This window comes from Platalea leucorodia, assembly GCF_965183815.1.
Source record: "Platalea leucorodia genome assembly, chromosome: 5".
Taxonomy (NCBI): domain Eukaryota; kingdom Metazoa; phylum Chordata; class Aves; order Pelecaniformes; family Threskiornithidae; genus Platalea; species Platalea leucorodia.
In genome coordinates, this window is record NC_138827.1 from 28,019,086 (window position 1) to 28,047,077 (window position 27,992).

At 38.2% G+C, this 27,992-nt stretch overlaps 1 protein-coding gene across 3 annotated transcripts in view; it reads left to right on the plus strand.

Annotated features, from left to right (window-relative positions):
- EPS15 (epidermal growth factor receptor pathway substrate 15) overlaps positions 1–18,199 on the plus strand; it is a 74,293-nt gene extending 56,094 nt beyond the window's left edge. Inside the window, exons 16-27 of one of the 3 annotated variants that reach the window (XM_082313690.1) lie at positions 696–857; positions 1,478–1,675; positions 3,688–3,882; positions 4,436–4,513; positions 4,858–4,948; positions 6,320–6,355; positions 7,199–7,335; positions 8,992–9,061; positions 10,277–10,353; positions 10,868–11,030; positions 14,065–14,243; positions 16,118–18,199. In XM_082313690.1, coding sequence (XP_082169816.1) covers positions 696–857; positions 1,478–1,675; positions 3,688–3,882; positions 4,436–4,513; positions 4,858–4,948; positions 6,320–6,355; positions 7,199–7,335; positions 8,992–9,061; positions 10,277–10,353; positions 10,868–11,030; positions 14,065–14,243; positions 16,118–16,264 — 1,533 coding nt within the window. In that variant the 3' untranslated portion in view covers positions 16,265–18,199. The remainder of the gene's footprint in view (positions 1–695; positions 858–1,477; positions 1,676–3,687; positions 3,883–4,435; positions 4,514–4,857; positions 4,949–6,319; positions 6,356–7,198; positions 7,336–8,991; positions 9,062–10,276; positions 10,354–10,867; positions 11,031–14,064; positions 14,244–16,117) is intronic. The other 2 variants (XM_082313691.1, XM_082313692.1) reach the window with 2 other exon arrangements.
- The last annotated feature ends 9,793 nt before the right edge of the window (positions 18,200–27,992 follow it).

The following is a 27,992-nucleotide window of genomic DNA, read 5'->3' on the forward strand; positions in this document are numbered from 1 at the left end:
CCATTCCTCTTGCTCAGAAATGAACTCATTATCATATGATGCTACTTAATGTACTTAGAACATAAGATGCATACTTACAGCTGTTTCATAAATTAAAAGATGCCATACTGTTGTGTATGGAATGTGCCAGTACTGTTACATGGAAAATAAATTTTTGCCTGATTTTTTTGCAAAATCAGAGGCAGGGAGGCTGAGAAGGGAGTGCATTTGGGTTAATAATGCACCGGTTTGATCCTTTACCACATTGCTAAAACAAGTTCCTATTTTTGGCCATGTGTTTTTGAAGAGGGAAGGAGCAGAATAAAGAATTTTTATTATTAAGGAACTCAGTAAAACATATTGCTAAAACATAGGATAGAGACAATGTAGCAGCCTGAATAAAGACAACTTCTAAATTCAAAATGAAACCCTAACCTCCCTGTGAGTAAAACAGTTAATCTCTGTGTTGATGCACAATCTTCAGTATTTCAGTGAGATTCTTTTTACTAAAGAGAGAGCAAATAACCTGGTTATTTTTATGTCTTAGAATTAGACCAGCAAGTATTTTCAAATTCTGACATGTTATAAATGCTAGCTTTTGAAAGATAATTTGTTGATACTTTGAAATTTGAGTTAGTACTGCAGTTTATACTGTGGAATTTAGTGGTTAGGAGGAGAGAGGGGAACAAATGCAAAGCTCATCTGTTTTATTACAGGATCTACAAGATGAAGTAAAGCGGGAGAGCAGTAATCTGCAAAAGCTGCAAGCTCAGAAACAGGAAGTGCAGGAAATCCTTAATGATCTTGATGAGCAGAAGGCCAAGTTGGAAGAACAACTTGATGATATCAGGCAGAAGTGTGCAGAGGAGGCCCATTTGGTAAGGTCTATAGGCTAAGGCCCTTGAAAGAGTAAATGCTTCATTTTGAAGAACTCAGCCTTACAGTGTTACAGTTGTTGGAGCAGGAGAAAAAACTTTAATGAATAAACAGCCTGAGCGTCAAGATTTTGTGACCAACAGAGAATAGGAAATATGTCACTCATTTCAGTGACCTCCTAATTTAGTATCAGTGTGTCAACAAATATACTGAGATATACTTGCACACAAATAAGGTTAAGTGCAAACAAATTAGAATTAGAAAAAATTAGAATTCAATATAAGTGTAATTAGAAGGACTAATTACTGGGACTGATTTCTTAGCAGTTAAAAAAAATCACGTTAAGGTTATGTAGATTTTTTCCTAATATAAAGCTAGAATATTTCTTTAAGATCTAAAATGATGTTTTCAGTATTAGAAATATCTCTGTTGGTCAGGAAAACAGCTAGAATGCTATGATCTCATAGAGACCAATAGGAAATTAACCTTTCATTCAAGCATGATCTATAATCTCTGCAATAGCTATGAGGTTTTTACTTTTTCTGGTTATAAGTAAGAGTATTTGGATGTGTTTGGAGGTGGGTTTTTTGATTTGGCTTTGAAATATTTGTTCATGCTTTAGATTGCCATGCTGAAGGCTGAAATAACAAGCCAGGAATCAAAGATTTCAGTGTATGAAGATGAACTGACCAAAGCTCAAGAGGAGCTGAGTCGCCTGCAGCAAGAAACTGCAGAGCTTGAGCATTGCATAGAGTCTGGGAAAGCACAGCTGGGACCTCTTCAGCAACATCTGCAGGATTCACAACAGGAAATCAATTCAGTAAGGCAGTGTGAAAGACCAAAAAAAAAATTTTTTTTAGCTGACAACCTTTTAGTGAGGTTTTTCTTAAGGGGAAGGCGTTGTTTTCTTTTTTTCTTCACTGTCTGCTCATGTCTTTAGTTGCTTACACATGTGTTCTTGTGCTAGTAGTTGGTAGGATTCTTAGAGGCTGGCTCGAGCCATTCAAGATACTTCATGATTTTTCTCCAAGTTTTGTTAATAAAAAGGGATTAATTTATTATACTTCATAAATAATTTGTCTTAATGTAATGACTGAAAAATGGATAATGCATGTTTAAATTCTGTATGTCCAGTAGTTATTTAAGCTTTCTTCCTCAGCCATGGCCTGGGGCATGCTCTCACTATTCTTTAATTGATGTGAAGTCGGTATAGAATTATTAACATTTACTTAGTGCATTGTTGAAGGGGGAAAGTAAGGTGAGTGTAAGAATAAATTGGACTGAGACTAGATACTGAGAAGCAGAGATGGCTGCACTGTTTTTTAAGCACAGAGCTGTGCTTTGAGGTGTCTGCTGTTACATTAAAGGGTATTATTTAAAGGCTTTATTTATAGCTCCTATCTGTAATCAGTGATTTATTATTACTTCAGTGATGGGTTTGCTTGCACACCCTTTCTTCATCATTCTTTTCTGACTTGCCAGCTGTCTAATATATTAGCCAGAGTCACATCGTTATCAAGTTAAAAACAAAGCAAAAAGCCTTCCTATTAACTTTGAACCCTAGAAATGTCTGACTTTTGGATTGGTCATTCACACAATTCATGTCTAACTTGTTAACAATTTTTTTTTTCCTTAAGACTTCTTCTGCTAGTGTTCATGCAAGAACACTTTGTTCTGTTGAAGAGCCTTACAACATATTCATAATTTTTAAATTTGGCTTTGAGGTTTAGAAACAGAAGTAAACAAATGGATTTTCCATTGTTTCATCACAGGTAGAGAGAAGATTGTGCTATTTCACTATTAATATACTAGCAAGAGGTACTTGTGATGAACAGATTTGAGGCTGATAATACAAGTGGTTATGCTTGACTGTACTACAAAAGTTGGGTTTTTCTAACAGGCTTTTATATTGGTACTCCTGATTTTATTGCTCTTGGCTCACAAATAATGAACAATAGGTGCTTTGGTGATTTAGGAAGATTATCTAATGGTTGGTCTGAGGTCAGCGTATTTGAAAGACACCTGGCATTGTCTTTGCTGCCACCTGACTTGGGATGTGGCAATGAAAACTCTACTAGGTGACTGACCTAGCAGAAGTTAGTGGGATATAAATAAAATACCTGAATATCTGAACTGTGTTCATCCTTCTGCATAATCTGCCAAATCCAGTAATTCCTTCATAACTGCCAGGTTGGTTGTAAATCTTTGGTGAGGCACTGCATTAAGCATATTGCTGAAATAATAACATGTGGACGTAACTGTCTGCTTAGGAAGATATACTGTGGATTTTGTAGACCTCAGAAGTTGTGTGGGAGAAGATAATGAATCTTCTTGGAAGATGAGAATTCTGATAAAGCAGTCTTTTTAATTTAGAGTTTAAGGCAATTGCAAATGCATAATTTACAAAAAAAAAAAACCAAACAAACAACAAAAAAAACCCCAACAAACCAACAAAAACAAACCACCACCAAACAAACCACCACCAAAAAAAACCCCAAACCAACACACCCTTGAAAGCTTTGCAACTCTTCTTATGAGTTTGATAGAAACAAAGCAACAAATCTTGATGTTGCCAGTGATGCAGTCTGCTTCCTTGGCAGGAGAAGGTTCTCACATCTGTCCTTCAACTACATTACATCTCTTCTAAATCAGATTTGTGCTTATCTCTCAAATTTCACCCTTTGATTGAAAGAATGTGGGTTTTATTATATTTGCTTTTGAAAATAAGAATTTCAGCCATATAACTTCTGCCTTATATTTAAGGGTGGGTGGTCATATACTAGCTTCTCTGTACTGCCATACTGATGCATATATGTTTACTTCTATTTACAGGTGCAGACAAAACTTCTTAAGCTGAAAGAATTGGAAAATAACCAATTTAGTTGGCACTCTCAGCCACATAATACACTTGTTAATGGAACTGCGGATCATTCTAGTCTTAGCAACAGCAGCAGTGAAACTGCTAACAATGAGAATGCTGAAAGGGAAAGTATAGCAGAAGATGAACAAATAAACAGTGTGTCTCCAGTGAGTAGTGTTTTGCCTGCTTGATCATGATGCAGTGCAGCTGTGAAGTTGGAATAAGTTAAGCGTGTATCAAGATTGATTATGTTTTTAAACACTTGCACAAGTGAAATTTCAGGGTGTTATTCTGAGGGACTATGTTTCAGCAATCTGAAAGCTGATAAGCAGAAAAGGAGGCAATTTTAGCTTGGCTGGAAAGTGGCAATAAAATTTTTTCTGTATTTGTTTCCAAAGCAAAATATCATAAATTGAATAGTAGAATTAACATTAAAGGAGAGCAGCTGTCTCCAGTTGGTGCAACAAGAATGGAATAAGGAATAGTACAGAAAATCTAAAGCTGTCTTGCTTTAAATGTCCCTCCTTATGTCCCAGTAGATTCTTGATTTTTTTTTTTAAACTTTCACAGGGTTTATAGAACACTTCAGTATGTTCTTTAATAAGTATGAACCTCTTGAAGTATCCTTTAATATATTCTTTTAGCTATTCAATACTTAAAGCTATATTCTGTAGTCTTCTGTTTACTTACTTATGGTGAATTGCTTTTATCCTTATGTAGATAAGGAATAGTCCTGAAACAACAGCCTCTGTTGTGGCAGAAGAGAAAGAGACCCCAGCTGCAACTATTACTAAAAAAGTGAGTTTGTTCAGGTTTGGGGGAGGAAAAAGTAAAGTAAAAAATTCTAGTTAGACTGCTTCAGGCTTGCATCATGGTCATAGAACAACAGAGAAATAAAATTGTCACCTCTTATTGTTTTTATTTAGAGTGTGAGGTCATGAAAACATTTCATCTCATATAGCAGGCAGGTTGTTTTTGAGAAATATTTTGTATCTCCATTGATTGATTAAGTAGAATTCTAGCTGTCTCTTTTTTCCAACTTCAAGAAACTACTAAATCATAACAGAAGATGACATAAGTGTTTTCTGTCCTGTGTGTCTTAAAAATTTAATACCTTTCTCTACTTCTTTTGCATTGCCCAGGAAGATCCATTTGATGCTGAATCTCATCCATTGCCTGATCTAGTTTCTGAAGCCAGCTTAGAGTTCTTCCAGTCTGACCCCTTTGTTGGCAGTAAGTAAACTTTTCTCTCCAAGTGCAGATTTGCAGAAACATGTCTTGTACGAATGCATCTCAGACTAATCTTCATCTTGGAACTGCTCTTTATAGAATAAATCTGAAGGTGTTTGAGTGACAGGAGTGTGGAGCCAATAGCGTTATAAAAATGGAAATGAGAGTTCCAGGATGTTTCTCCTTCCTTCATCTGGACTTTCTAATTAGCTGTGAAAATTGCACCTTTCCCTCACCACTCTTCCTGAGTACCTCTCTTACCTCTCCCCCTAATTTGCAGCACAGATCTACAAACAGATCAACTGAGGGTTCAGTGAGCTGTGGTGTGGGGAGGGTGTGGGTGGTTGAGAATGAATGGCTGTGCCCTACTTATGGTGAGTTTGGCACTCAGAAAAAGGTAATGTGGAACTGCACCATCTGTTTGTCTTGTGGAAGTGCTATGCTTTATTTTAAGAACTTGCCACTTACGAATGCTGTTGCTCTGATTTTATTTTTTTCTTTTATGTTGGAAGAAGTGATCTGTCTATATGCAGCCACTTGGAGAAGGGGAGTTAATTTGGATTAACTGCTGAAGCAGATGTTTTCAGCCACATTAATATGATTTTACATGCTTTCAGAATCAACATGGTCTAATCAATTTAGCTCGTATTGCTTCAAAAGGAAAATAAGCTAAATGTTTCAGATCACTTGGCTTCTGAAAGAATGTCAGTGCAGATTTAATACTTTTAATGAATAAATTAAACTAATTTAAAATGCCTTGAATGTTTCTGTGTAGATATTGCTTGGTTTTTGTTTATATTGAAGTGATCCTACTTACAGCACATGACACAGCCTTTTTTTTCAGAGGAGAAAGGTATGTCTGCTAGTAGCCAACCTTTTGGGCTTTGTGTGCTTAGTATGTTCAGGGCTAGATACCTACAGCTAAGAGGCAGTATATCTGTCCGCTGTAGATGAGTCAGTAGAACTGATGCAATTGAGACCATGCATCCAGTACAGAAACACTTAGAAGCAACCATCCATGACACCTGTGAGAATTATCAAAACTGGGACCAAGCTTCTATCAGTGGTTAGCCCGGATTACCATGGTAGTAAATACTGCATAATGTGGGTGCTTACTGACAATAGCCAACAGAAATGCGTCTTTGAGATGACTGCTTTTGTGTGTGTTTCATGCTGGTAATGAGCTACTTGATGAATATTTGCTTCCTCTAATGCTAGCGCTTGTATTTCCACTGAAAATAGTGAAACTATTCCTCTGAGTGGGAGTTGTTTAAATTCTAGCTGTAGAAATAAGTTTGTGTCCAAAAGACTTCAACTCAGTACATGCTTTATGATAAAAAGCCACAAGTCACTTTTTTTTTTTTTTTTTAACAGGTGATCCCTTCAAAGATGACCCTTTTGGGAAAATTGGTAACTAACTTGTAACTTTTAATGTGTTTGTTTTTCTAAATGAATCCTGGGGAAAAGTGTCACCACTTTCAGCACAAAAAAGGTAGAAATGACCCAAAAAGTCACCATAGCATGGATATATAGCTGGCCATTTGTGTTAAAGCTTTTCAGAGAAACCCATTGCCAGTGAACTTCTCTCTTGCTGCTGGAAGTCTCCTTAGTTGGGATTTAAGTATGTGAAGGTGGTGAAGGCCCCAAACTCTTGCTGCTTGTTTTATATGCAAAGTAGTAAGACTGTACTCTTTTAAAGGCTCTTAACTTAGCAACTTTCTTTAGCCTTAAATATTGGAAAAGGTGGGAAGTTTCTATTTAGACTGGCTGTATAGGCAGTGTCACTGCGTTATTTGCTCAGTCCTGAATGGAGTTACTGGTGACAAAAAAGCAAAATGGCCAGTAGCAAGGCTATAGCCAAATAGCATTGTGCACCAAGTGCCAAATAAGAAAACCTCAATTGTGTTTGGGGAGTGAAAGAGAGGAGGCTAGGAGAGTTCTGAAAAACATTAGGTTTTGTAAAATGCTTCATTTTTCGGGGGGCTTTGTTAAAGAACCTATATGTTCAGATGATTCTGAAACTGAACTACTGGCACCATCCGAAGTTTTCATGATGTGCAGAAAACGTTGGCTTGTCTAATGTTTTGAATCACGGAATACAAATTATTTACAGATTAATTTCATGCTTCAAAGATGCTTGGTCTTAAATGTGTCACCTTCTTGCAGTATGAGAAAAGCAATATAATGTTTAGTTTTTAAGATATCAAGCTAAGTAAAGCTAGCAGAAATGTTAATGAGATGCTTACTTTTTAGATCCCTTTGGTGGTGATCCCTTCAAAGGCTCGGATCCTTTTGCAGCTGACTGTTTTTTCAAACAATCCTCCACTGATCCTTTTGTGACTGCTGGCACTGATCCATTTAGCACTGCAGACAACAGTAGTAATATCACAGTAAGTTTGATAGTGTACCTTTTACTTCCTTCTGTATATAATTTGGACAAAATAATCTATTTTGTACATTTGGACATGCCTTGAAATGCTGATACTCAGAAGTCATAGAGATAAAAGGTTACCTCTTACCCCATGGCTCTGTCTTGTTTTTTGGTTTTGGGTTGGTTTTTTTTGTTTGTTTGTTTTTGGTTTTTTTTATCCTATTTTCTAGAAACAGTCACAGATAAAATAGAAGTAAAAAATAAAAACATTTTTAAAATGTTTGTGTGGAGCTTCACTGCTCCACAGATAAGAACATTTGAGAATAATGAACTAAGCTCTATTGGTAGCTGGTGGAACTTAATAAATGTTGAAAGAAACCCAAGATTAATCTCACCAAGTTATGTTGAGACACTTGATTTTTGCCTCCTAAGCTTATAGGATCAATAAGTACATTCTGTATCTTATCTGAAATTTGATGTGGTATGGGGTTTCCCCTCTGAAAAGTCAAGTTGTTCTATAGGTGTATGTTGTTGGGGTTTGTTGTGGTTTTTTTAATAAGAGTCATTGAAGCCTTCTCATAATGTGGAGATTTTTACTGAATGTACCTCTTTCAAGTGTACTTAGGAGTAACTTTTAGCTGTTCACATTATAACTGAGCAGTTATTGATTAATCTTGAACCTATAAGAAGGTAGAGTTGGGCATGAAACTTTCTCTGATGTAGGATAGAACTTGATGAAGATGAGGTAATACTTAGGGCTGATAGACAAACAATCTAAGAAGCTGAAATTCTTCATGTCATAAGTTTTGTCTCCCTCCTTTTGCCATCTGCTTTCCTTTTCATTGCTGCTTCTGTTCATACTTCACTTCCAATTTTGTTTGTGTATAAAATATGTGTATACATATATAAAAATTAAAGGTGTGTAGATTAGGATTAGGAAATTAAGTGGCTGTAGAGTGTGCCTGAGGCAAACCCACAACAGCCAAGATAGTGAGAAATCACCGCACCTGACAGCGGTGGTGGTGTCCTTCCACATGGTGTGCACATTATGCAGATCTAAAGGTGTGGTACACACCACAGCCTACACATCCAACTTTAAAAATTAAGTTTTCTACAATCTTCAATACTTAATCAGCACACTATCTTAATATTCTAATATAACCTATTCTTGGTCATATTACAGTCTGCTAATAAGAGAAGTACAGAAGAGGGAGGAAAAAAAAAAAAAATTAAAAAAGGGCCAGAGCTGTGGTGTGAAATTAGCAGTTGATTCTTGTGAGATCTGTATTTCTGAACTGAATTTAAGTTATGCATTCATCCTAAATGCTTTACCACACCTTTGTGGTGTTGATATCTTGTAGTTATATCTTCATGAAGATGGCTCTGGTTGTAGAAATCTGAGATCAAAAAGATACTCTTAAAATGTGTGTTAGTGGTTACCAAATATGTTGCACATATTGTACCTTTTTTCCATTCTTTGAAAGTATTAATCACTGTTCTGAGGAGGATTTTCTGTTAACAGACTTGTTTACTGATGCTGATAAAAACTATATCCAAAATACTTTATCTTAAAACTTCTAAACTGAAATAAATCGTGGTTGTATTCTTAGAATGAGGAATCTTTTAAGCTGAAAAACACATTTCCCTCCAAAGGATTTTTTTTTTTTAATTTTAGACAGAGATATCAAAGAAGAATGACCCTTTTGCTCCTGGTGGAACAACTGTTACTACATCAAATGATCTAGGTAAAAGTAGATTATACACATCAGATTTCTTGAGTTTTATTTTTATGTGCTTTTGCTTATTTTTGTTTCCAGTCTTTTAACTGAATTTTTGATAGAGCATTTTAGGGATTTCTTACATTTTCTGAATTTTCCTACAAAGTATGACGTGAAGTGCAAGTTTGCAGGGGCGGTATTTTTATAAAACGAAACGGTCTCGTTATCTTTAGTGCATATCACTGAAGAATGATTCTGCAAAAATGTTCCTCTGCCTTACCTGCCTCACCTTACTGGTGAAATATCCTGATCTAAGTGTTTGGACCATTTGAATGGTTTGTACTGCTGCCCATTAGGGTTGTTTTTAGACATTTCATGTTACTTTCTAAGTAACATACAAGATAGCTTTGTACTACGAGAGGAGATGTGGGATGGAATAACTACTTCATCAAGAATTTTTACTGTTAAAGCTTGCTCCTTTCGTTTTGCTATGACACTCCCTCATTTGAGGGCTAAAGATGTTTTAGGGAAGACTCTAATCCACTATTTTCCTAAGTTGCACTGACAAGTGGTAATCCAGAACATGAATCCACATGTGATTTTGTATTGCAAACCTGTTCAGTTTAATTGTAGGAAAAAAATGCCATTTTCTGGAGGTGCAGAAGTAAGTATTGGTAAAGACAGTGCACTTCTTGCTTTACAGTAGAATAGCAGTTTTTCCATATTTTGAGGCACATAAGAATGAAAGGGTACTGTTGAATTAGATTATGTGAGGTTTAGATACTTTATTTCACAAGTGGGCCTACAGTCAGAAGTGAGCTCTTGTTCATGTTCTTATATATATCTCTGTATATGTCTGTGTATGTATATTTATGTGTGTATGCACACAAAAAATACCTCTGTGTGTATACATCCATGTGTCTCAGGAGAACATCCAGTAGTATGGTTATTTGATACTTTCAGTGAAATTTAATTTTTTTTAATGTAGCAAACCAGAATACCAATACTTCTTTTGAATTACTCCCTGTTCAGGAGAATTCTTATTCTTAATCAGTAGTTGACAGTTTTTGTAAAAGCTACTTAATAACTTAACTTAAAGTGCCCACCTCATAAAATATTTCACTTGAATTAGTCTATGCTGCAAAATATGTAACAGTTGCTTTTTTGTTTTGGTATCTTTTTCAATCTCTTTCATATTTAACTTTTAATCTCATTCTGTTTGCTCGATTTGTGTGTATTTAGCTACAGACCCCTTTGCCTCTCTGTTTGGAAATGAATCCTTTGGAGGTGGCTTTGCTGACTTTAGCACGCTGTCAAAGGTAACATGAAGCTACTGCTACTCATAGAAAATGCATGAAACTGCAGTGACAAGACATAGCTTAGTCTTTCTACCAATAGTTTCATTAGTTTTGCCACTACTAAAAATTTATAATGGCTGACTTTCTTGAAAAAGAGGTCTTTATTATAAATTGTTCTGCAATTCCATTGTGAAGAATGCAATGTAGTCTTTGCAGCTTTAGAAGTATTTTCTCTGTTTGAAGTGATATTACAATTATTTTTTTTAAATTCACTGAGTTTAACAGCAGAAGTATTACTATTGCATATATAACTGCACTCAACTTTATACTGCTGTACACACTAACATTCCTGATTTTTCTTTATCTTCAATCTCCTGGAGTATGTGGATGATATGTTTAAAACCAAACAAAAATATTTTCTTTTTGTCTCAGTCCAAACTTTCAGTTCTAAATAAATATTGCATTATTGAAAAGAAGGGAAAGAATTAGTAGAATTGCACTGAAAATGTGTATGTTGCTGTTTTCTTTGTTGAAGGCCAACAATGAGGATCCCTTTAGCTCTTCCACATCAGGTTCTGTCAACAACGTGATCATAACTAAAAACTTATTTGAGGAACCACCAGCTAAAAATGAGGATGTTCCCCCTGCATTGCCCCCTAAAACAGGAACTCCCACAAGGCCGTGTCCACCACCACCTGGTAAGAGCTGTTACCGAGACGTTAACAATTAGCTGCTTCAATATTGGCAGTGGGACAGTAATTATGAGGGAATGGTGAAGTGTCTGAATTTAGAATGAATGAGCAAGATGTGAAACAAGTCTGTTCCTGGTCTGTTGGTGGTTTCCTCAGAGTTAAATTTTGCATGGTGCTTGGGATCACAGTTTGTTTTTTGAAGAGAGAAAGTATTTAGAAAACAGGAAAAAAATAGTTAATACAAGTATCTGCAAGAACATAGCATGGCTGCAAATTAAATGGTTACTGATGTGATGCATCGTGAATCTTGCATTAAATTATGCTTAAAGTGAGAATTTGGTGTGTTTTATCTATTGCAAAACCTCTGGTTTTAATGCAAAGTGAATTAAATAGGGTTACATGACTGTCTCAGGTTTTCAGGTTCACTTTTTCCAGGTGGTCTTGCCAGAAGTCTGTAGCAGTAAACCTAGCCAATGTAATACTAATAAACCCAAGTTTCCTATATTGTTTTCTGTTCAGTGATAGCTGAGTCCTCTGGTCTACCCCATGACACAAACCACCCCACTTTCCAGAAAAGGCCATGATTATCAAAGATAACAGCACCTTCTTGTGGTTGCAACAAGCCCATATTACAACAGACTCCTCACTCTCATTTTTTTTTGCGTAGAGTGGAAAATACATTACTATTCCTTTTTCTGTCCTGTTTAATTTTCTTTAAAAACTACTGCATCATTTTTTCACTATATGGTTGAATCTTAAGGTGTTTTGGAAAATGTGTAGCATGAAACTTAAACACGTATTCATCTTTTTCCTCAAAAAAAGGGGAACACAGTAAATGTAGGATTATTAATACTGAAGTTTAAACTCGGCTGTTTAATTTCCAATGTTGGTGTGAGATCTGGTTCGTGCTCATGCCTTGCAAGTAATCAGTTTCATTGTAAATAACATTAAAACAGCTGACATGACAAGTGATGATAATTTGAGTGTTTGATAGTGTTTCCTCTTATGGTGGTCCTTATTTAAAAAAAAAAAGGATTTCTGACTTCATTGTATGGGATTGGCTATGAAGTGACATACAGATCCACTTTTAGAATGCAAGGTTCTAGTGGCAGAACAGCAGCATCCTTACTAATAGATGACTAGAAAAAAGTAGCCTTGTTTTGATTTGCACATATTAAAAATGCTACTGTGGTTATCTTGATAACCATTCCCAATAAATTGTTTTGCTAATGGAAGTAAAAAATGGAGATACACCTAAGTGTTTTTAATTACTCCCTTGGTCTGATTCAAAACCAGGGATGCTTTTTCAAAGAAATGCTCCAAAATCTCTCTTAATTCATCATGCTACTGGAAAGTGTGCAGAAGGGCTGTTTGCTTGCCTCTGAAATCCATTGCCTTTCTAGATACTGATAAACACTCTCATTTCAGGATTTTTTGGGCAGATTTGGAGATGGTATACTTCATATTCTTATTAATCCTTCCCATGTAGGAAGAAAATTCTCTAGGTGTCATTTGAAGCTGCTCCAGAGAAGGGCAACAAAGCTGGTGAAGGGTCTAGAGCACAAGTCCTATGAGGAGCGGCTGGGGGAACTGGGGTTGTTTAGACTGGAGAAGAGGAGGCTGAGGGGAGACCTTATCGCTCTCTACAACTACCTGAAAGGAGGCTGTAGTGAGGTGGGAGTTGGTCTCTTCTCCCAAGTAACAAATGATAGGATGAGAGGAAACGGCCTCACATTGTGCCAGAGGAGGCTTAGGCTGGATACTAGGAAAAACTTCTTCACTGACAGGGGAGTCAGGCACTGGAACAGGCTGCCCAGGGAAGTGGTTGAGTCCCCATCCCTGGAGCTACTTAAAAGACATGTAGATGTGGTGCTTAGGGACATGGCTTGGTGGTGGAGCTGGCAGTGCTAGGTTAACAGTTGGACTTATGATCTTAAAGGTCTTTTCCAACCTAAATGATTCTATGATTCTATGCTTCTCCCACATTATTCAAGAAATAGACATGTGTTATTGCCAGTAATAGAACATTATCAGTGAGTGAGAGCTATCATGGCAAGGTTGTCTGCAAAGTGTCTAAATAAATCATATATTCCCAGGGGGCTATTCTCTAAATCATTGCTGAATTAGAATCTCTTTTGGTCTATAAAAGAATTTTTAGAGTAACTTGCAACAGTGATGTGCAAAATAATAAGCACTTTGGTTCGATTCTGCAGTTTAAAATGGCAATAGAAGCAAGTTTTAAAATATGACGATTTTAAGTGTCAAACCACTTGCAGAACCCGCTAGCTGGATTCAAGAAACTGTAATGAAACCTTTTCTGTAAGCAGTAACATATGGAGAGAATGGTGGGATGAAATTCAGCTCAACTATTCTTGGAAGTATTTGGGTTAATATCCTTAAAGGTGTTGAAAGCTGACTGGGGTTAAGCTGAAAAAAAGAACAAGATAAGTGTGGGCTTGTGCCCGATTCTGTTATATCTGCAGCTACTTAGGCAAGGATTAACAAAATAGTTAAGCCTGCGATTGTTATCATACTCCTTCATTCTGTTAGTTTAAAAACTACAGAAATTCCAGGTGTTAGCATAGTGAGAGGACATGGTGTTTTGAAGACTTACAAATATATTTCTGGTCTGTGAATGAAATTGTGTCAATTTGATCCAAAGAAATAATAAAAGAGCCTTGTTGGAATGATCATGGATGGTTGATAAGCAGAAGAAAAAAATACTGTGCTGATAGAATAGGGGCTCAAAACTGTTAGAAATTCTCTTCCCAAAATAGTTAATTAGTACCTAACTGTGTTCTTGAATCATTAACATACATGTGTTCCTTTTTACCTGGTTACCCTTTAAGAAAAACTATGGACCATACCCTCATTTTTTTTTTAAATTGGCAGCCCTTCCTCTGAAGTCATTGCAACTCCACTAGTTTACTAGAAGAGATTGCATTCCAAGTAGCTTTTGAATTTGTTGGGTTTTTTTTACTAATTTTGGCATGTTATTACCTGCTATCTTAAATTCATTTTAAATTCATTTTAATCTAAGGGAAAAGACCTATCAATCAAATAGACTCTTCAGATTCCTTTAAACCGAGCGATCCATTTCAGCCTTTCCCCACCCCAGACATTCCCAAAGAACAAGAAGCAGATCTATTCTGTGATCCATTTGCTCCCACCAGCATCAGTAAAGAGGCTGACCCCAACAATTTTGCAAACTTCAGTACTGTGAGTAAACACTTTTTACATTTGTTTCAGTATAATGACAGCTTTGAATTGTTCACACTGAAGTTTTCAGTCTAATTGAAAATATTAAAACATATCCCATGTACAAAAGGGATATAGCTTCCAGTTAAAACAGTATTTACATTTAGTTTACAGCTGAGGCTGTCCTAAAACAAAATACTGCAAAATATTGTAGTTAATGTTTAAATTGCATTGCTTTTATGAGTTTTTTCATGGAGGCCTCCTAGCTTTTAGAAAATAGTACTTTTAAAATATCTATGTTCTAGGGATTACCCATTTTATCAGAGCATGCAGCAGATTTCAATTATTTATCTATAACAAGCACACTGTTAACGATCCAATTAAAAATAAAAGGTGTGATTTTAATCTAGCTGTCACTGGACTGTTTGGTCATAATTTCAATGTACTGAAATATTAATAAACAGCCTCATAACGGTGTATGTTAATGAAATATAATTTGGTGAGTTTTGAATGGCTAGTAAATTCTAGACTTGCATACAATGAAGTAAAAGGTAGTAAGAGTCTCTTCATAACCAGAATCCATTTCATAGAACTCGTGGTGTCCAAGCAGTAGAAGCAAATCTAAAGGTTTGTGCATGCCTATATATATTTTTTTTTCTTTTGAGCTTTTGCAAATAGGAGTTTTGAAAGGCATCATCTCACTCTCAAGCTTGATACCTGTTAAATGCAATTTGCATTTACAGTATCTTGATCATACTGCTTTTTTATTTTCAGGCGTAATAAACTATGTGCTTGATTGAAGTAAACTGAGGATTGGCAGGCTCTCAAAATTGACTTGCACTGGTTGATGTGTCTTGTAGCATGATAATTTCTGAGTTGCTGTTATTGATCACTTATTAGTTAGAGGGACTGAGAAGCCAGTTTGGAGGAGAGAATGTGAAATGTGGAGGAGAAAGCAAAAATGTTCATTATCTTTATGAAGAAAAGGTATTCTTTTCCAGCTGCAATTACTGAAAATACTAAGTAAACTATGGAGAAAACTCAAGCTCAAAGCAGAAACTAGCTGGAGTATATTATAACCCTTTCAGACTTAACATTGGGACATTCATGAAGACACGGGCTTCACCTACCTCTTAGCTTTTCTGCATGCTGACTAGAAACAAACTTTAACATAATCTTTTGCATTTTATTTAAGATAATACCCTTAACTGTCTCTGATTTATAATCATTGTACCACAGAAATTTCATTCACGTTCTGTTCACATCAATATACATGGAAAGAATCTGTTCTCTTTTTTTTTTTTTTTTTTTTCTTCTCTTATATCACACTGACTTTTCTCTATATTACTACTAGGCTTCTAACTGTACAGTTACCTTATTATTTTGCTGCTTCTTGGCAGAAGTATTTTTCATCTGCACAATTAAAAACAGTCATTCTACAGATACTTTTTGTAGTCGCTGTCACCTATAAAAATCATCCCGAATGAAAGTAGTGTAAATCAGGATGTCCCACAGTGCGGATAGGGATGTGTTTTTTGCAGAATGTTCTCCTGATTTATTAAAAATTTTTCTTAGAGAGTTGTTTTTATCCAAAATAGTTTGAATTTAAATTATAGCACTTTCTGCTCAGTAACTTTTTTGAAACTCAATACTGAATTTTGAAACATGGCATATTTCATAAGAATACATCAATTGGATGACTTTGATGCAGTTCTTAATAGTTAAACCTTAGACTAAGCTAATCGTAATAGTGTATTAAAAAGCAAGTAATATTTGAAGGCTAGAATATATAAAATATTTTGCAAAACTGTAATTGTCCCTTAAACCAAGGACTTGGATGGTATTAGTTATCATTGTATTATTAATCTGGTTTATTTTGTCTTTTAAAAATGCAGTATTCTACTGAGGAAGACATGATTGAATGGGCTAAGAGGGAAAGTGAGAGAGAAGAGAAAGAAAGATTGGCAAGACTAAAACAGCAAGAGCAAGAAGACTTGGAACTGGCTATTGCACTCAGTAAATCTGAAATATCAGAAGCATGAAGTTTAGAATAAGATTTTGTCTTATGTCAACTGTTTTGTCCCTTTTCCTGAATACCTAACCTATTTAAATGTTAATCAGAAAATACATATATACAAGAAACTATGAAAGGTTTTAAATTTTTGAAAGTGGTGTGAATGTTTCTGCTAAATTAAATCCTTTTGGTTATTGTTTGAATAACTTAAGTTTAGCATTCAATTTCTCTCAAGTTTTCAGGAGAACAAAGTACTTTTCCCAGCTGTAAGCAAATCGGTTTAAAATGCAGATAGTGAGATTGTAGTTTGACTGTAATCTGTCAGCAGTTGGTAATTGAGCATAAAGTGAACATAGCAATTATTCTGTCATGGCTGACTGTCTCCCATCAAGCAGTTAGTCATTTGAAACCTTTTATCCTTCTAAAGAGATTTTAGTAATGCCAGAGTTGTGGAGTGCTTTATTTTACGTGTATGCATATAGATTTTTCTCTTCATTGCAGATTCTACATTTGGATTTGAAATAACAATCTTCATGGAGTCTAAGTCAGAAAGAGTGTGTCTTTCTGAAACCTTTAAGGCTTTTCTTGCATGGTCATAGGTTTTAAGGCAGACTTGTTATTCTGTTTTATAAAGCAATTAAGTTGAAGATCCATGTGCATTTGCTGTTGGCCAAGATGACTGTCAAATTATGAGACCCCACTGCTGTTTGAGCCACTTTTGCCTGTGAAACATGCAGCTGAACTGGCAAGTTATAAGTTCAATTTGAAATAGGATTGAGAATAGAAAGAAAAAACAGGTAGTCTGATTTTTTTTTTTTTTTTTTAACCACAGTTGTTTTCTGTATATGTAATTTATTGAATGCCAACTGATAGTTGCACCTTAAACTGAATTATTTCTTTGTGGTCACTGAGTCAGAATAGGATTGATAGAATGTTAATGAAAATAACTTAATGAAAATAACTTATTGTTCATTTTGAAAGAACTCTGTTCTGGAGAATCAATTTCATTAAAATAATTCCAAAAATAATAATCTTTTGTCCTATCTAAGAAAAATGGATGGCAGCAGCATAAACATCAAGAGATTGGGTTTTTTTCTTGCACTTTTAACCTATGGTATTTCTGTTGAGGAAATTGAAGTGTTTCAACACACAGCACTGGGGGCAAAAGGGGGAGAACTCAGCCATGCTTCAGTATATTTAAGCTCTTCCCATTACCGATCAATGCTGCTGTTGCACGATTTTGAGGGTAGTTTTCAATTTTTCAGGAAAAATGGGTAACCTGACTGGGATGGTTTTTCTTTTGCACTGGGAAATGAGCATTTAAACACCTGCTCAAAAAAGTAACTTAAAATTTTTGCAAGTATTAAATAGTTATAACTTATCTATACATCTTTGTAATGAGTGTACACTAATCTTGCAAATCATATGCTTAACTGGATTACATAGTTTCTTATCTTTTGTTAAAAATGTATACTCAGTGGACCAACACAATATTATATGTATATATTATATATATATATTCCTGCTTTCCTTTACGGAATTTAAAGTTTTGAGTCATTTGATGTTACATTTCATGTTACTGACTCTGACTATAGTACTTTTACTCAGACTACCAACAAACCACTGCTGTGAGCTAAATGGCATTACTTTATGAAGTTTTAACTTTTTTTTTAAAAAAACCAACTTGTTCAAGTGGGATTAGCCTCTATTTATAGACTTCCCTTTTGTTTAAAAATTCTAACCATAGCCTGTAATTATGAAGAAATAAAGTTTAAGTACATAAGTGTGAACTGTTGGCCTATTTTTTCAAAAGGGTGCTGTGAGCTGTAAAGCAACATGTAAATGTAATGTAAACAATATAAAGTGTTCTGATTGTGCTCTTGATGGGAGCGGGTTAATTTTCAGAGGAAGAAGTTGCCTGAATCTTGAGGTTAGCTGAAGTGCACGCTAATCCCAGCTGTCACTTCATTCATTAGGAGTTGTGGCACCTTCAAAGAAAACTCAGGTTACCCTTGTCCAAGGATTTTTGCCTGTAAGAGGGCTGCAGAGCCCAAATGTTTAGATACTTATCTGTGAAGATCTGGAAGCATCCTCTACTGGCTGCTGTCAACATACAGGGCTTCAGAGATCTTTAGTTTGACCCAGCATACATGATTCTTCTAAATATGTCTGTCAGCATAATGTCTCCTTTATGTCAAGGCATAGACTGCTTGGTCAGCGGTTTAGGTGTTCCAGCAACCACTTACATATGTCTTTGATGCTTTTGTTACAGTAGTGCTAGGTTTTAATATACTTACCTAAGTGGACCCAAATATCTTTGCCTATTTTCTTTTAACAAGACATCAGTTGATTAGGCAACATAATATCTTCATTAATTTTGTCAGGTTCACACACATTCTTGAGGCTATTTGAAACCTTCTGCAGGCTGTACATTTCTTTTTTCCTTTTAAGTCCCCTGTCAAGTTTCCATCTTGGGTGCACTTTGCCTCTGATTGTGCTGCTTTCAACCCTCTCTCTCCTCCAAATTGTGTGCAGTTCATTTAACTCTTTATCATGAAACTGAAGATGCTTGCTAATCATCACGAATAATTTGGTATCCTCTTTTCACTGTCTTTCTCCAGCTTCCTATACTATGAAGTTCTGTCATGTAAAAGTCTCTATTGCATTCACAGAATACCGTTGCACTCAAAAGACTGACGAGATTATCTAATGTCTAGCAGATGAATTGGTGATTTGACAGTACCTTTCCAATGCAAGTCATCTGAAGCAACTTAACTAGGAACTGTATTGGAAGAATGCACTGGGGATTAATGTTAAGCCTGTTGTATCACTGGGAAGTATTGATAAGGAATAAAATGGCAAAAAAGGTGCTTAATGAAGGAACTGACATACCGAGTTGACTTTAAGTGGAGTTCTCTAGAAAGCTGTCTGCCTCAGCACAGTGGACTTTAAGCCAGGAGACTTGATGTGACAGAGAATACTAACCCTTCTGCTTAATACTTAAAACCTGTTGTGTTAGACCTCAGTATTAGACCTCAGTATTGGACTTACCGGTTTCTTTGGTTCACGTGGACTTCCTTGCCATTCTTTGCCGCCTGACATAGCTGCTGTATGTCAGTCATCTGTTCACAGAAAGAGCATCCAGCTGTCAGAACCATGTTGCCTACTGTTGTTTCCCCACTAACTTCTCAACAGTTTCATTTAGCTACTTAAATTTAAAATAACTGTTTTGAATTTGAATATTTAGCAAAATTATAACTTTAGTATTGTAATGTTTTAGTCATGCTTTAGCCTGAATCTTCAAAGTGATTGTGTGCATGGATGTGCAACCTCGTGTTTTTGCAATACTGACAGAACGGTTATTTTTAGATGATAATGTTTTTAGATAATATAGAGCCTACAGGTTTAATTCATAAAAGGGTAAAATTGGAAGAGTAACTTATCTACTCAAAACATTGGCAACTAACATCATATGTCTTCTCTTTATGGAATTCCCTGTCATGTCAGTGAATACTCTTGAATTTAATTCCATTGTTAATTAGAGTGAACATGAAGGTTGGCTTTCAGATGCATCCCTTTTTTTAATCATGAGAGGGAAGAGGATTTGTTTGCCTTGTGCAATTATAAAGCACAAGACAATGTCAAATTAAAAGCATGTAGTCAAGAGCTCGTACTGGAAGTAGACAGTAATTTTCCCAAATTGAAGATCTTTCTTGATGCAAGTTTGAAACTTACCCTTTTGGTAGGTAGAGTGGAGCTTTAGTTACCTATATGAGTGTTATTGAACTCTTGAACTCTCTGCAGAATAACTTGTGTGTTGTCTTCCTTGTTGGCAGCAAGGTGTAGGTATTAAAATTTAAAGGTAGGAGAGGAGGGGGAAGCAAAACAAGTCTCCGAAGCAGTGGTTAAGTGTACAACTACTAGCTGGGGAGGGACAGACTTCCCAAGCTTGTAGCACCTAAGCCTTCATGCAACAACCAAAGTCTTCACATCTTTCCACCCTAATGCTATCTCAGCTATTCAGAGTACCAGTCAAACTCCCATGCTACCAAAACAGCTAGAAAGCTTGTGTTTCCAGGGAGCTCTGAGGCTAAAATGAAGAAAGCTACTGTCTGCAGTCATTGCAGAACTAACTCAGTTCCTGTGCAGGGAGGGAAGACAGTATAATGTTAAGAAATTTCTTATGTGGAAAAAAGCCAGGGAGGGGAAAAAAGAAAGTAAAAATATTTTCCTCTTGTGCTTATAGACTGATAGATGAGTAGGAGAATCCCTTGTTGCACGTTTTCGTGGGAAGCTTCACAGAAAATTTTGGCCTGTGTCTGTTATCCCAGAAAAGATGAGAAGGAACTTTTAATTTGTCAGGTGACAAGCCATCAAGTGTAGGTCAGTAATATCCTGAAACAGAAGTAATTTTCATCCACAATATGTTTAAAGAAACATGAATAACAAAAAAATACATAATACCAGCTGCATTGCCATTCCTTCCTCAGAATACTTAAGAATTCCTGTTGTGCTAAAACCAAGAGATCTAGAGCTGCTAGGACCTTAGATTTTAAACTGAAAACAAAAAGCGTTAGTTTTTAAAGCAGGTTATCAGGTAGCTAGCTGATAGAAGGGAAAAATGCTGCATTGTTTGGATGTGTATTCAAGAGGTCAGGATGTTGTTTCTAGTTATCTCTTGCTGATTTATTAAATGATTTTGGACAAACCACTTCTTAATGCTAATCTGTTTCCTGTTTTCTAAATGACAATGGGTCTGATAGCATATTACGTAACTGCTGTAATTTATAAAGACAATCTTGTGCAGAGTAAAAGTTGTTTTATCCCATTTTACTTGTGTGTATCCTATAGGTAGGAGAGATGTTAGTATGAGCAGCCAGTTGCACTCCAGGACTATACAAATAACTGGAAGTAGGCTAAGAATTTGACAGAAGTGCTGCTTTGAACAAGATATTTGCTTGAGGATTTAGTTTGCTGATAATACAAAGTGAAATTCTTACCTTTGACTTCAGGGGTCTGTCCTAGCTGGCATTGTCCAGCAAGAGGTCCTTGTAACACTGTCTGCAAACTGTCAGCATTCTTGGGTTTGTATCTGACAGTGCCTGAGTCAATAAAAGATCATCCTGATCCACGTACTCAGACTGATTTGCCTATGTGGACAGATTCAATATTTATTCTGTTGAGACTACGTAGCATTGAACTTCTTATATTCAAAGCCAAAAAGTCTTGTTTTTCACAGAATGCAGTCTCTCTTGAGATGTTACATGAACAGGTGTGGTCACTTATACAGAAAAAAAACCTAATTTTGAAAGGCTTAATGGATTTTTAGGTAAAAATCCTTCTTGTACTTTTTTTAAATACGAATCTGAAGCTCTAATACCTCCTTATTCTTAAATGCTCTTCTGTAATATAGAGTAGGGTCTTTGAGTTCTAAACAGTTCTGAGGAGTTTGGAGTATGAATCCCATTTTGGGCACACATCCAGTAGTAACTTTTACTGAATAAATAACTCAGTTGAGGTTCAAACCAGTGACTCAGAATCCGGAAAACTGTATGTAAAAGTACTAGTTGAATGTTAGTCATAGATTTAAATTTTCTAATTTTCCTTAATATGCTATCAATTTATCTTAAAATATTTAATTTATTTTACTGTCAGATATTAAAAGCACAACTGTTCTGTTCATGAACATACAATAATATGCTCAGGAGAATAACTAAGTCAAACAGCAGTTAAGCTAATGATGAAAATTTGTCCTTCTGTTTTAGCTTTTTCAACTTTGTCCCTACAACATAGAATTCCTAAAAGTTGTAAAAAGCAATTTAGAGTATATTCTGGGGTGGTTAGTAATAAAAATGTTCTTTAAGTTAAATGTGACTGGCTATTGAAAATGGGCTGTATCTAAAGTGCAGAACTACATGGGAAGTCTCTCTTCATTAGGAAAGCTGTGAGCTAGAATGTATGAGCTTCACAATTTAAAAAACTAAATGTATGTAATGGGAATTTTATGCTGAAAAATGTGGGTTTGCATCTGTACCAAAATAGCTCTGCGAAGGTGCTTGTCACCACTCCTTACAACATCCTTCATTGATCTAAATGTTTGATTTAGCTAAGACAATAATGAATTTTTGCCTGTTGTCAGACCGAAGAGTCATGCTGAAATGGATCACCTGCACTCTCTTCAGTTGTCTTAGCTTCTCTCTCAAACCCGCTGCACCCCGTGCACCGGAGCGTGAGGCAGGCCTGCCGCCTACCTCTCCTTCTACACATCACGAACCACATTGTCGGTGCTCAGCTAATAAATTCTTTCTTTTTTTAACCTTAAACGCCCACTGCTTGCATTAATGTGCCCATTGTTTCTTTATGTCAACTAAGTCCTTCTGTTTGTCCTGCCACTCCCTCTGCTGTGTACACCTTTGCCTTCTTTCCCCGTTCATTTCCTTCCACAAACTCCTTTATTAATCTCTTCTTCACTGTTATCCCTGTAGCCCTCAAGCTGCATGTATGATTATGATATATGAATGGCCAAACTAAAAGTTTTTCAGTATTGCGTATCTATTAGTAATTTCAATTGGTTTAGCTTTTTTTGACTCTGTACTTGAAATTATTTAAAATAATTTGTTCATAAACTGATAAATGTGAAATGTAAGCACTGTTGGGTGTTACTCCTGTTGTACAATTAACTGACCGTTCTGTTTCGGGGTAGAGGGCTCCACCCAGGCACACACCTTCTTGGGAGCAGGCTCTTGCAACGTTAAAGCTCAGCTAAATATAAATTATATTTTCTTCCTGTTTTTTTCTCAAGAGCAATTAATGGCTCTAATTCCAGCACACAGTAATAGTAACAATGCATGGTTTCCTCTCAGCTGCTCTTGGGGCCCGCCTGGGCTCACTGCAGGCCTCCCTTCCCTTCAGTTTAACAGCTGGCTGAAGCCCTTCATCCCACACCGCAAAGCCCCCCAGTCCTGCACTGGTACCGAGTGAAATATCCGACTATCGCTGTCTGCCCCAACACTGCGTTACTATCGCGACCCGAGGGAGGCTGCCGGCGGAGGGGCGGGCGCTGCCGCAGCCGCTCACCTGCGGGGGCGGCCCCTGCGCCCGGGCCCGGCCCTGACCGAACATGCGCCGAGGCTCGCAGTTGCTTCACACCATGCGAGGTGGCTGCGGCAGCCGCCGGCGACGGGGAACAGCAGCACCGCCAGCCCTCGGCTCCGGCCTCCCTTCCCGCAGCTTCTGGAGCGGGGGACCCCCCTCGCGGCGCCTCCATGGACTCCCGCGCAGCCAGCAGCGGCGACGCCCGGTACGGGGCTGGGGCGGGGCGGGGCGGGGGGGCGCGGCCGGTGGAGGGGGCGCCGGAGCCGTTACCTCAGGCCGCGAGGGGCAGCGGGGGTCTCTCCCGCCACAGCCAGCGCCTGCAGGCGGCGGGGCGGCCGCCTGGGGCGTCCCCTGGCAGCAGCGCCGCCCCCCCGGAGCCTGGGGAACGCTGCGTCCCGGGTGGGAAGAGGGGGCAGCGGCGGCGGGAACACCCGTCCCGGTGCCAGCCCAAGGTCTGCTCGCACGAAGCGCCGGTGCCCCGGGGGAGGGGGTGGGGGCGGCTCGTTTCCCGGATAAGCAGCCCGCCTTGGTGTGAAGCCTGCAAATCGAGTTTGTTACCTGTGTGAATTACTCCCCGCCCGCTGTGGGGAGCCGGTGCCTTTGTAGCTTCGGCCCGCCTCGGCTCCTCGCTGTGGCCTTGGGGCCGGTCGAGCCCCGGCGCAGGCCGGGACCCCCGGGCGGGTGCTGCCCGGGCCGGTACCGGGCCGCCCTTGGGTCCGCTTTTGCCACCGAACCGCGCACGACTTTGGGCAAAGGACTCTGTCCATCCCGGCGTCCGCTTACCGACCTGAACGCAGCGACTGGAGGGGCAGAAACTGTTTTTTGCACTTTCAGGGGCTTTTTTATTTTTTATTTTTTTTTTTTGCTTGGAGAAAAGCAAATTAGTTTAAGCTCATTACATACCTGTACTGCAGTCCTTCAGTAGTTACATGCAAATTAACTTTGGTCTTCTAAGTGTTGTTTAAGAGTGGTGTCGTGTCTCTGAAGTCTGTGGAAGCCCAAGTCCTTTTCCTTGAGCTCCTGTTTGCACAGCTTGTAACACACCTTGACAGTGAAACACTGACGTTAATTACTCTGTAACTCAATGCCTTCTTGCTCACGCTCTTGAACAAGCTGCAGGTGGATAACCTTCCCTTCTCCTTTCCACGCGTGCGCTCCCACTGCCCCTAAAATACATAAACTTCCATTGTGTGCGTGTGAGGGAGTTGTTTCTTCAAAAGCTGAATCAGTGTGCAAATAACATTCTTCCTCGGTGATGACGGCATGTTAAATTTTAGACATGGCTGCATTAAAGGTCTGTTTGTGGATTCCCTATTTGACATAAAACTTTTGAAATAATCTGCTTTATAATCTATGCAGGAGTAGAAACTTCTAAGAGTGCAGTTTTTTGAGGGGTCAGCAAACCATTTCTCTGCTTAGAAGAGTAGTAAAGGGTCTGCTCATGGCTCGTCATGAAGTGCGGGAAGTGGTGTTTTGCTCTGTCTTTGCCTGCATGCTTTCCCTATATCTTAAAGTTGAAAACAGCAAACGTGTTTAATTCATCTGCAGAAACCACGATGGAAAACATTTCCTGAATTTTAGATTATATAAGCTACGCAATAGCGCTCATTTTTTGGTGGCATCTATATTAACATTAGAGTTATTACGGAGAGTGGAGGTAGGTGGCCTAGTGGCGCTTAAAGCAGCAAAGTTCTGTACGATTAAAAAATACAGAGTCTGTTAGCCCTGCTAATGATCCAAAATGACATTTGTATTAGTATTTGTAATAGCCTTATACAATTCTGTTGCCACGTTCTCTCTCGATAACTCTTTAATGGACCAACAAATTTTTTTTTTTTTTTTTTTTACTCTCTAGGGTAGGAAGGCGGGCCATATGTTTGCAATAATGATTTTAAATGACATCATTAAATGACTTCCAGAGCTTGTGTTTGCATTGACAACAGTAGCATGTGGTGGGTTGACCCTGGCTGGAGGCCAGGTGCCCACCAAAGCTGCTCTATCACCCTCCTCCTCAGCTGGACAGGGGAGAGCAAATATAATTAAAAGCTTGTGGGTTGAGATAAGATCATTCACCAATTACTGTCACAGGCAAAACAGACTCATCTTGATGAAAGTAATTTATTACCAATCAAATCAGAGTAAGGTAATGAGAAAATAAAAACTAAATCTTAAAACACCTTCTCCCACCCCTTCCTTCTTCCTGGTCTTTACTTCACTAACTTTTCTCTACCTCCTCCCCTGCAGCGGTGCAGGGGGATGGGGAATGGGGGTTGCCCTTAGTTCATCACACATTGTCTTTGCCGCTCCTGCCTCCTCAGGGGGAGGACTCCTCACACTCTTCCCCTGCTCCAGCGTGGGGTCCCTCCCATGGGAGACAGTCCTCCATGAACTTCTCCAACATGAGCCCTTCCCATGGGCTTTGGTTCTTCATTAACTGCTCCAGCGTGGGTCCCTTCCACGGGGTGCAGTCCTTCAGGAACAGACTGCTCTAGCGTGGGCCCCCCGTGGGGTCACAAGCCCTGCCAGCAAACCTGCTCCAGCCTGGGCTTCTCTCTCCACGGGTCCACAGGTCCTGCCAGGAGCCTGCTCCAGCGTGGGCTTCCTGTGGGGTCACAGCCTCCTTTGGGCATCCACCTGCTCCAGTGTGGGGTCCTCCCCAGGCTGCAGGTGGGTATCTGCTCCACCTTTAACCTCCATGGGCTGCAGGGGGACAGCCTGCTTCGCCATGGTCTTCACCAGGGGCTGCAGGGGAATCTCTGCTCCAGCGCCTGGAGCACCTCCTCCCCCTCCTTCTTTACTGGCCTTGGTGTCTGCAGGGCTATTCCTCTCACATATTCTCACTCCTTTTTCGGGCTGCAATTGTGCAGTTTTTCTTTTTTTTTCTTTTTTTTTTTTGATTCCCACCCTTCTTAAATATGTTATCCCAGAGGAACTACCACCGTCGCTGATGGGCTCGGCCTTGGCCAGTGGCAGATTCATCTTGGAGCCAGCTGATGTTGGCTCTGTCGGACACAGGGGAAGCTTCTAGGAGCATCTCACAGAAGCCACCCCTGTAGCCCCCGCCGCTACCAAAACCTTGCCATGCAAACCGGATACATAGCAGCAAAGGCTGAGGGATTACGATTGTGACGGCATTTCACTTCAGAAAGTTTTGAACATACAGATGGATGTTTGCAAAAATGTTCAGAAGCAGGAAGGAGTTCACTGAATTTTGCTAGATTGGGCAGGTTGTACCAAAAGTCAGACTGTGTTACTGAAGCTGCTAGAGAACTTGGTGCTGGGTCCTCATCGCCTTTCTGTAGCTCCATCTACTGGAACCAACTGTCACATTCCAGTGTGACATTGCACCTGCATATAAAGTACTGCAGATGTTCCGGTTACTGTACCACAAAATGTTGAAAACATATATATCAGAATTTTTGCTAATTTTTGGAAATAAATATTACTATTTCCTTATTGTAGTTCACATTTTACTTAAAATGCTCCTTTAAAACCCCAGTGAAGCTCCTAGACAATGTTTTTGCAAGGCCGAGCTTGTGGTTTCTTCGGTTTCAAATGTATTTTGGGAGTAGATTGATGTTATTGGCTCATAGTTGGAGGACACGATGGTCTAGTGGAGTGGTTGGAACTAAAAACTAAATGCCACATTTTTTGAGTAGGGTTGATGGAAAATGACCTCCTATTTTGCAGATTTTCAGCTTTGGCCTTCACTTTGATAATAAAACTTTCGGTCATCTTTTGTGGAAAAAGCAACTGTCAGAAGAGCGTCTGAATGTTAGGATGGTCATTCAGATATACTTAATGGCTTGAATCTTGAATGCAAATCAAATAGAATGCAATACTGAACTTGCATGTAATTTTATCTCTCTTTCTCTTTGTCTCTAACTAAAATTGTCATCCTGAGCTGATGAAATCTTCACACTATGTCTGCATCAAAGTTTTTAGTTTTGGCCAATCCGTGTTTCCTGTCAGAAAGAGAAAAAAAATGCCATGAAGATCCCAGACTGCTCTGATTCTGAGTTCAAAATGAGCCTAACTTTTTTTGTTTGGATTTTTTATCCTCAAGTAGCTTAGTTGTTTTTGCACTCTGAAATGGAGAGAATAATAACTGTCTGTTTCTTGAAGCTGTTGTGCCTAAGAATAACTCTTCAAAATGGCTTTAGAAATACTGAGTGCCGAGAAAACTTGCTGCTAGTACTTTTTTCCTGTTCTTGAGTATTGATTCAATAGGCAGGTTCAAGAGAGTTATAGAGGCATATTGAAGTACTATGCTTGATTTTTTTTTTTAATTGGAGAGAAAGTGGCATTGTTATTGGTCAAGGCATCGTGACATATGCTTTGCAGATGACTTCTGAAATATGAAGTCGGTTTGTTGGAAGCTCTCAGGGAAACACAATCTGAAATTTCGTGTAAAGCAATGGTTAAAGGCAAAGCAGCAATCCCCTGTTTGTTATTTTGTGTCATTCCGATATATTTTTTTATGAGAACCTAAAGTACTGTTCAGCAATGGAATTGAAACAAAAGCATTATTTTTTTTTTAAGTTGCAATAAAACATATTACAGAGTAATTTATTTTGAAAATGCTTTGCATAGATTTAATGCAAAAAAAACCCAAACCAAACAAATCCAAATACCAAACCAAGAAACATTTCATCTTAGAT